This window comes from Manacus candei, unplaced genomic scaffold (genome assembly GCF_025592945.1).
Source record: "Manacus candei isolate 608988 ecotype Guabito, Panama unplaced genomic scaffold, ASM2559294v1 h1tg000070l, whole genome shotgun sequence".
In the NCBI taxonomy this organism is placed as follows: Eukaryota; Metazoa; Chordata; class Aves; order Passeriformes; family Pipridae; genus Manacus; species Manacus candei.
This window is the reverse complement of record NW_026138118.1, coordinates 1,771,165-1,780,321: the sequence shown is the minus strand read 5'-3', so window position 1 is coordinate 1,780,321 and position 9,157 is coordinate 1,771,165. Positions and strand designations below refer to the sequence as shown.

Here is a 9,157-nt window from a genome sequence, read left to right as displayed (position 1 = left end):
CTTTGTTTGTCTGTGAGGTCCTGGCAGCGACACCCGCCCCACGACAGCTCAGGGGCCTTGGTGCCATGGTACAGCCTGGGCTAATGACTCTGTTTATCCTGTTTGGGTAATCCTGATAACGGCCCAACCCCGCCGTCCCCCCCTCCCCGGCGATTCATTGAGAAAACGGCTGTTGACGCAGCACTGGGAACTCATTTGCCCCCGGCCAATCAGCCCAGGGACAGCGGGGCTGGTTGGGTGGTTTTTTTTTTAATGAGGGCGGCTTAATCAGGGCGGTCAAGGCTGTGGAGGGGTGTTTCAGTGGTGACCAAGCCTTATAAGAGCTGGCTGGAGCAGCCACAGGGCTGGCAGAGCTGGGAGGACGGAGATTTAAGGAGGGGTTTTACGGGAGTTTCGCCGAGGACCCGGCTCAGCTATGAGCACCAGCGTGGGCATGGAGTGCGAGAGGTGCCAGTGCCACAGCAAGGATAAGAACACTGCCATCCTCTACACCCTCCTCAGCCAGAACCTGCACCCCGGGCGGGCCCGGCAGCGCTGCCTGTGCCACCAGCGCCGCACCGTCCGGCTGCGCACGCCACACGTCACCTGCCAGGCGGCCTCCGACGTGCTGGTCAAAACCATCAGCTTCATGAAAAACCTCCCTTCCTTCTACCTGCTGCCGAAGGAGGACCAGCTCCTGCTGCTGGATAGCTGCTGGGTGCCCCTCTTCCTGCTGGGGCTGGTGCAGGAGATGGTGACCTTCGAGGTGATGGAGGCGCCGGCCCCCAGCATGCTCAAGAAGATCCTCCTCAGCGGGCAAAGCAAAGGGCAGGAGCCTGAGAGGACACAGCCCACACTGGCTGCAGTGCAGCGGCTGCAGTGCTGCCTCAACACCTTCTGGAGCCTGGATCTGAGCCCCAAGGAATATGCCTATCTGAAGGGAGCTATCCTCTTCAATCCAGGTGAGTGCCAGGCCCTCGTGGCTCTGCCGGCTGGAACTGGCAGCTGAACACTGAATCACAGAATCACTGAGGGTGGAGAAGGCCTCCAAGATCATCGAGTCCAGCCTGTGATCACCCCCTTGTCAACTAGACCAGAGCACTGAGTGCCACATCCAGTCATTCCTTGAACACCTCCAGGGATGGGGACTCCACCAGCTCCCTGGGCAAACATAGACCTCTTGGCTTGGAGCTGCTCAGAGCTGGGCAGGTGTCAGAGCAGAGAGGGTTGGTCACCTTCTTCCTAATTCTGGTCATTCCCAAATGCACTGGGAAGCAGGGTGGAGGGATGTCAAATGTAGTGGTAAAAGCCAGAGGACTTTGCCTGCCCTGTAGACAGCAAACCCCAGGTTCCTTTACTTGATTTTCCCAGTTAACTGCTTTTCCTCCCTCACACAGCATCCCTGGAATAGCCACATCTCAGCAGCACTGTCTACATCCCATTAGTGTGCCCTGCTGAGAAATAGGGAAGGGTGGGAGTAGGGGAAACCTGGAGCTGTCTTCCATCTTGCTTCATCCCCACCTTCCCCTCCTCTCCCTCACAGACATCCCCGGGCTGAGGGTTTCCCTCTACATCGAGAGCCTGCAGCGGGAGGCCCAGCGAGCCCTCCAGGAGGTCGTGCAGCCGCTGCACCCCGATGACCAGGGACGCTTCTCCCACATTTTACTGGTCGCCTCCTCCTTAAAATCCATCCCCCCCACCCTCATCACGGATCTGTTCTTCCGGCCCGTCATCGGCGACGCCGACATCGCGGAGCTGCTGGTGGAGATGCTCTACGAGGCTCCGGGGCTGTGTGTGCCCTGCTGAGCACACCAGGATGCTCCCCACACCTTGCCAGGATCCACAGCAGATCCAGGAGAGGGGATTTAGGGAGAAAAGCGCTCCGGACTCTTTGGGAACTGCGTGTTTCGTTAGGGCTGAGGCTGGAGGATCCGTGCAGAAGCAGCTCCGGCTCAGCAGATGTTTACAGCAGCTCCTGCTGGCCTCCATTTCATGGAGTGTGTGGGGTTTCGTGGAGTGTGAGGGGTTTCCTTCCCTGTTCCCTGTTCCCCCCTGCCTGTGAGCTCTGGTAGAGCCTGATCCCAGTTTTCCCCCTGTGAAATCATTGTGCATTTTGCTGTTAACTCCGAGCACTGAGGGCTGTCCTCAGCTGACAGCTCGATCCCGTGCTGTTTGATGGCCTCAGTGGGATCACTTACACAGTGCAAACATTGTGGAATTAGGTCTGGGTCTGCCTGTTGTGCTTGAAATCTTAGAAACACTCAGGGAATACCTTCAGGGGGAAAAGCCAGAGTGTTAAATCCCACAGGGCGTCCAGACTCACCCTCTTTCCCTTAGATTACATCTTTCCTCCCTAATTCCATAAAATACAACAGGACTAAGAGCACCTAAACCTGCTGCACCTCATTTTGGGCTCTGGGCTTACCTGTTTGTGTGATAAGTGAACCCTGAGCTGGGAACGCCGTGGAAACGAGCGGAGCTGGTTTAGTGGTCGATCCAAACATCCCTCCCTGGAGTCAGAGCCAGGTGCACACCTGGAAAACTCGCTCCTCCTGCCTTCAACAGGTGAGGTGTCAGTATTTTATAAGTGAACATTCATGTGGTTTGTATATAAGATGCAATAAATTATTTTTTTAATAAAATGCTTGACGTTTTGGAACAACAGTGGTGACTTTTTAGAGGTGGTGTTGAATTTGGGGGCGGGGGGGGTAAGAAAAATCTGCTGCAGGCCTGGCATGGAAATACAGTGGAAGGAAAAGGATTTTTCATAAAAATCCACCTGGCAATGCAAATACAGGTCAAATGGTGTCAGTGGGAGCTGTTTGATGTAAAACCCCTCGGTGCTCCCAGCACACAGAAATTTCCAGGGGCAAATCCCCCTGGAAAGCTGCACCTTTCTCCAGGTGTTGAGCCTCTCCCAGGGTCTCTCAGTGGTGTCGGAGGTGGATGCTCTGACTCACCTGGACGCTCCCCTCTGCTGCCAACAGGCACAAACCCCATCCCATTTTCCACGGCTGGCACGGGTGAGGTGTCAGGTAGAGCTGCCCGGAGCCTCCCCGTGCCACGGAAACAGCCGGAATCTTCTCCAGCAGCCCGGAAAACTGCAGTGTCAGCCTGTGCCTCCACCTCCGCCGCTGCTCCTGGGGTGATCTCAGCCCCATGACGGCCCTTTTCCGTGGGGAGGGAGGCTGTGAGTCATGGGATGAGTCCCGGTGAGTCACTGAGCACGGGACACCCAACAGCCCTGGGACAGGGGCACCAGCCCCCCAGGGGCTACACAGCGTGGGGGGCTGGATGGCCCCCATGCCCTGAAACCCCCGGGGTTTGTGACCCACCCTGGGGCCTGGCCACCCCCTGCTACCCCCAGGGCCTGGTAAGCACCCCCCCAACACGCACTGGGGTCTGGCCATCCCAGAGCCTGTGACTCCCCCCTCCCATTGGGGTCTCTCTGTCCCCCTGCCCTCTGTCCCTCCCCAGGGCCTGTGACCCCCCCAGGTTCTCTCTCTCTCCAGATCCCATGAACATCTCGCAGGGTCTTTCTGTTCCCAGATCCTGTGATACCCCAAAGGCCTGTGACTCCCCCAGGGTCTCTCTGTCCCCAGGGCCTGTGACACCCACCCATTGGGTTCTCTCTGTCCCCAAGGTCTGTGCCCCCCCCCCAAGGGCCTGTGACCCACCCCAGGCTCTTTGTGTCCTGAAGGCCTGTGACACCCTGAGACCCCTGGGAGCTGAGAACCCTGCCAGGTTCTCTCTGTCGCCATGTCCTGTGACCCCCCCAGGGTCTCTCTGTGTCCCCAGAACCTGCGACACCCCCCGCGCTCCCCCCCGGCCCCCCCGCCCGCACCGCGCTCTCCGTCCACCAGGCGGCGCCCTCTCTCCCTCCCACCCCTGACGTCATCCTCCCGCGCCCGCGCCGTCGCCCCAAGATGGCGGCGCCCAGCGGCAGCGGCGGCGATGGCGGCCCGGCCCGGTACTGCCTGGTCAGCGGCATCCCCGCCGCGCTCCGCTCCGCGCACCTCCGCGCCTACTTCAGCCAGTTCCTGGAGGCCGGCGGCTTCCTCTGCTTCCACTACCGCCACCGTCCCGAGCGCCCGCCGGCGGCGGCGGGGCCGCGCACCTGCTCGTGCCTGGTGTCGGTGAGGCCCGGCCGCGCCCGCCGCTTCGTCCGCATGTACTCGGGGAAGCGCTGGGTCGGGCCCGGCGGGGCCGCGCTGCCCGGCCGCTGCCTCATCCGCAGGGTCCGCCTGAGTCCCGCGACAGGTACGGGCGGGTACCGGGGAGGGCCGGTAGCGGGCCTGGGGGGGACTCGGACCGACACTCTGCAGCCAAGCTTGAAGGGTTAACACCCCTTATGGAGCTTCCTTAGTGCTTTAAATTTACTATGAGGCGAGAAGAGCCCGTTTGGGCCCTGCTTATCCCCCAAGTGCTCCAGAGGGCCCTGTTTTACCCCTCTCAGGTGGCTTGTGGGCCTCCCCCCAAACATTCCTTCTCTTTTCCAGGCTCAGAGGCGTCTCCCAGCAGCCAGGACCAGACGGCTGCCGGGGAATCTGTGACAGAGGCGGAGCTGAAGCGCCTGCCCGAGTTCAACCCCCCCTCCTTCATGCCTTTTGGGAACGTGGGCACCCCCCTGAGCGTGTTCCTGGAGCTGATCCGGGCCTGCCGGCTGCCTCCCCGGATTATCAAGAAGCTGCAGCTGGATTTCCCAAAGACTGGCTCATCCCGGAGGTATGGGAATGTGCCCTTTGAATACCAGGACACTGAGACAGTGGTGGAGGAAGGAGGAGTTTACACGGCTGCAGGGGATGAGATCACCGAGGGAGAGGGGCCAGAGCCAGCCCCGGGGGTGACTCACCCAGCTGGGCCCGAGGAGGAGGAGGAGAGGCAGCAGGAGGAAGAGGAGTCTCACTCAGATGATGTAAGTGGAATATTCCAGCACTATCCAAGCCCAGCAGAGCTAGGAGGGCATGCAGAGCTCAATTTTAATCTTTGACTGTATTGTAAAAATTACATGTCTAAAAAAATGATGTTAAAATAGAATTGTTCACTGCATGGGCAGTGGGGGCATGAACCCCCCAAAAACTGCTTGTCCAGAGCAAGGTGGTTGTAAGGGTTGGGCATAAAGGGTTTGGTCAAGATTTATCCCAAAGGCTCTGGTGGGAGTTGAGCCCAGGGGGTTTGGCCCAAGGAGCTGATGCTGCAGAGCAGACCCTGGCAGATTGGCCCAGCTCTGCTTTGCCTACAAATGAGGTGACCAGAGGCTCAGGGCCATGTTTGTGTGCTGGAAAAGGACATGCAGAGCTGCACAAATGGCTGACCTCGAATGCTCCTGGGACTGAAGTTTAGTCACTGTGAGGAAAATGGCCTTTGTGACAAAGGCTCCTGGAGCCCTGGGCAGGGCAGGCTCTGTGGAGCCATCCCTGCCTGGCAGACGCCTGTCTGGCCTGTTCTCCCAAACCTCTGTCATTACAGATCCCCAGGCAAGCCATTCCCGTTCTTTCCTCTACCAGAACTAACTCAGATGCCAAATCTTTGCTGCAGTTCCACCCCATTAGTTTTTCCTGGCAACAGCGGGCACAGAGGGCGCTTTGTTCCCTCCTTTTATTCAGCTTTTCCTTCTCCAGACTAAACAGACTCCTCCAGCTGTTTCTCACAGGCTGTTTCCTGGATCTCCAGCCGTTCTTTTGGCTGTTCCTGCCCTGGAAGGGCTGTGCCCAGAGCTGGGCAGGCAGCAGTGGAGCTGTCAGCCTGCCCTGTGCCTGTGCCAGCGAGCTGCTTCCCGGGAAACCCACACAATCTCCTTAGGGATCAACTGGAGTGGAATTAATTCGTCGCTTAGTGCTGACTCCAGGTCCAGCACACCTGCTCCTTAAATGGGCATCCCTGCAGTGGGTGTGAGGTGTGGGATTTCTCAGTGCTGACTCTGGAAGTGGCATTAGTCAAGGAATGAGCTCATCCGCACCCGTCGTGTCGGGGCCTGAGAGCTGCAGGCTGGGACCAGCTCTGTCAGCGGGGCTGTTCCGCAGGGAGGGTGTTGGGATGGGGTCAGGGGGCAGGGAGGGGGCTGTGCTGGTGTCACCCACCCTGTGCTACCTCCCCTGCAGGACAATGACACCTGTGAGGAGTGGGAGCGGCACGAGGCCCTGCACGAGGACGTGACCAAGCAGGGCCGTGTGGAGGAGCGGCTCTTCGAGGAGGAGATCGAGCTCAAGTGGGAGAAAGGAGGCTCTGGCCTCGTGTTCTACACAGATGCCCAGTTCTGGCAGGAGGAGAACGGAGGTAATGTTGGTGTTTGTGTCACTGAGCCCCCACCAACCCCCAGGAGCAGGTTTAACCCCCTGCAAAGTCTGGCTCAGCTGCAGCCACTGGCATCTTGCCATCACTTTTTAATCTTCCCTTGGTCACAAAACTGGCAAGTTGATCACAATCCAGTCACCAGAGACCCCAGTGGTGCTGCCTCTGCCTCTTCTGTGGGCACTGGGATTTGGGGAGTCTCTAATGCCATTTCAGTGCTGGGCACTGCTGAGGCACCACCTCAAATGCTGCACCCCATTCTGGGCCCTCACTGCAAGAGAGACATTGAAGGGCTGGAGAATGTCCAGAGAAGGGAGTGGAGCTGGAAAAGGGGCTGGAGCAGCTGAGGGAGCTGGGGAGGCTCAACCTGGAGAAAAGGAGGCTCAGGGGGGACCTTCTTGCTTTCTGCAACTCCCTGGCAGGAGGGGGGAGCCAGGGGGGGGTCGAGCTCTGCTCCCAGGGAACGAGGGACAGGAGGAGAGAAAATGGCTTTAAGTTGTGCCAGGGGAGGTTCATGTTGGATTTTGGGGAAAATATCTTCACTGAAAGGGCTGTCAGACATTGGAAGGGGCTGCCCAGGGAGGTGGTGGAGTCCCCATCCCTAGAGGTGTCCAAGGAATGACTGGACGTGGCACTCAGTGCTCTGGGCTGGGGGACAAGGTGGGGATTAGGCACAGGGTGGACCTGAAGATTTTGGAGGTCTTTTCCAACCTTAATGATTCTGTGATTCCTTCCCATTTTGTTAGAGAAAACAGGGAGCTGGACTACCAACAAACAGCTCTTGTGTGTCAGACTTCACCAAAACTGCTCCTTTCCTTCTCTTGGCAGACTTTGACGAGCAGACAGAGGACGACTGGGACGTGGACATGAGCATCTACTATGACAAAGGTATCAGAGCTGAACCCCCCCCCCCATCCTGAGGAGACCAGGGAGGCTGGGAAATTCTGACCCTGCAGAATCTGGGGAGCTCTTTGCCTCTGTCATCCTTTGAAAGCGTCCAAGACGTCACTGAACTTGAAACAGTGTTTTTCTGGTCTGGCGGTGAGAGTTGCCAAAAAGAACAGGTTCTGCCTCCTCTGCCTGGTGCTCTGGGGGAAGTGACAGAGCTGTACAGCTCCCCTGAGCTGTGCTGCCCTGACTCTGGCTTCTTTCTCCCTAGATGGAGGTGATAAGGATGCTCGGGACTCGGTGCAGATGTGGCTGGAGCAGCGGCTCCGGGATGGGTTGGAGGAGGGGTCTGTGTCAGGGCAGCAGATTGGAACCTTCGAGAGATACACCAAGGTGAGCTCTGGACACCAGCTCAGGGGCAGGGCAGGAAGGGCTGGGGTGGTGATGGTGCCCAGAGGATGTGGATTAGGGGGAGGAGAGGCCTTGGATGTGGGGAGGGGGCAGAAAGCTCTGGGAAGATGAGGTTGGGCTTTGTCCAACAAAGGATGTTTGTGTGATGTTTTCCCCTCCTCTCAGGGCTTTGGCAGGAAGGTGCTGGAGCAGCAGGGCTGGACAGAGGGCCTGGGCCTGGGGAGCAGCAACTCTGGGATGGCTGAAGCTCTGGATAACGAGGGTCAAAACCCCAGATGCAAAAGGGGGCTGGGGTAAGTACCCAAGTGCCAGCCTGTGCTCAGAGCTCTGCCTGGGCTCTCTACACCCCCAGCAGCTGAGTGACTGGAGCAGAGTGGGAACCAGAACTGGAAGGCTGTCCCAGGAATCTGCCTTTCCCTGCACAGCTGGGGCAGCCACAGCTCTCCAGAGCTAAATACACTCCTCTTCCTGACAGTCCAGGGCTCCTTAGTGGAGACTGTGGAGTTAGAGCAGGACTGGAACCATGTGCAGGGTCCTGCAGCAGAGACACAGAGGAAGGACTGAGGGTCCCCACCCCTACCTGCCCTGTGGGGTTTCTGGAGGCTTTGTGGGGTGCTGTGTTTGACCATGAGGGCTGACTCTTGTTCTAGAGCAGCCAGGAATAGCACAGGAATCCATATTGGTCCATATCTTCCCTGCATCACTGTCACAGGTTGCCCAGAGAAGCTGTGGCTGCCCCATCCCTGGAAGAGTCCAAGGCCAGGTTGGAGCAACCTGGTCTAGTGGAAGATGTCCCTTCCAACCCAAACCATCCCCTGATTCCATGATCATGTGAAGGAAATGATCAGGGAAGCACAGGGTTGCCTGGCTGCCTCACCAACCTCCAACCAAACCTTTCCTGCTTCCCTCCAGGTACCACGGGGAGAAGCTGCCAACCTTCCTCAAGGGGAAGAAGCCCCGGAGGGACAATCCCATCCTCATCTCCACCATCTATGACGACCCTGAGCCCCAGGACATGGGGGACCAGCTGCTCCGGCGCCAGCCCCCCACTGCCATGAAGTACAGGCAGGACATGGCCTTTGTCCGGGCGTCCCACCCTGCCCTGGGCAGCCTCAGGTCCCAGTCCCACTGAGCAGGGACTGCCACAGCCTTGGGATCTGCTCCCCAATCCAGGCTGGCTCCTGGTCTCGGGGGTGGAGCAGAGTGTTTATATTTTTTAATTTATTTGTAGAAAATTTTTTGGTTTATTTTAGAAAGATTTTGTAATAAAAATTGCCTCAGCGAGGGGTTTTTTCTTCCCTCCTAGTTGAACAATTCAGATGAGAGGAAATAGTGTTGTTTCTTCAGTGGGAACTGGGGGTTGCATTTCTGGGTGGGGGTTTAAAACTGACATTAGTGCTGAGATCAAGCAAACCTGAGTGCTCAGGGAGCCTAAAAAGCCAGAACTCGTAGTCCAGGGCTGCCTGAGACCCGGGGAATGACAAGTACAGGCAGGGCCGGCCGTGGCTCCGTAACTGTCCTGCCAACAGCTCCCTGCTGGCCACAGCTCCGCGTTGCCTGGGCGTGGCGATCCCACACTCCCGGGAGA

General features: G+C 58.2%; 3 protein-coding genes and 1 long non-coding RNA gene across 5 annotated transcripts in view; 3 read left to right on the top strand and 1 right to left on the bottom strand.

Moving 5' to 3' along the window:
- UBXN11 (UBX domain protein 11) overlaps positions 1-9,157 on the top strand; it is a 283,062-nt gene that overhangs the window by 25,840 nt on the left and 248,065 nt on the right. The window lies entirely within an intron of this gene.
- NR0B2 (nuclear receptor subfamily 0 group B member 2) lies at positions 190-2,888 on the top strand. The gene is made up of 2 exons (XM_051807233.1): positions 190-941; positions 1,523-2,888. Exons 1-2 carry the CDS (start codon positions 416-418, stop codon positions 1,783-1,785), a joined length of 789 nt encoding a protein of 262 aa, XP_051663193.1. The 5' UTR covers positions 190-415; the 3' UTR covers positions 1,786-2,888.
- Positions 2,405-3,725, bottom strand: LOC127479816 (uncharacterized). Its single transcript, XR_007907672.1, has 3 exons — positions 3,598-3,725; positions 2,940-3,167; positions 2,405-2,535 (listed from the first exon to the last, which is right to left on the bottom strand). It is a non-coding gene; the product is annotated as an uncharacterized LOC127479816 (long non-coding RNA).
- GPATCH3 (G-patch domain containing 3) overlaps positions 3,866-9,157 on the top strand; it is a 200,690-nt gene continuing 195,398 nt past the window's right edge. The window contains exons 1-7 of one of the 2 annotated variants that reach the window (XR_007907670.1): positions 3,866-4,239; positions 4,479-4,894; positions 6,081-6,255; positions 7,099-7,158; positions 7,430-7,551; positions 7,735-7,862; positions 8,482-8,762. Coding sequence is in view for 1 of the 2 variants with exons in the window: in XM_051807192.1 (XP_051663152.1) it covers positions 3,906-4,239; positions 4,479-4,894; positions 6,081-6,255; positions 7,099-7,158; positions 7,430-7,551; positions 7,735-7,862; positions 8,482-8,701 (1,455 nt within the window). In the remaining variant the exon portion in view is untranslated. Of the gene's footprint in view, positions 4,240-4,478; positions 4,895-6,080; positions 6,256-7,098; positions 7,159-7,429; positions 7,552-7,734; positions 7,863-8,481; positions 8,876-9,157 lie in introns of those variants that run through there. The other variant, XM_051807192.1, reaches the window with a different exon arrangement.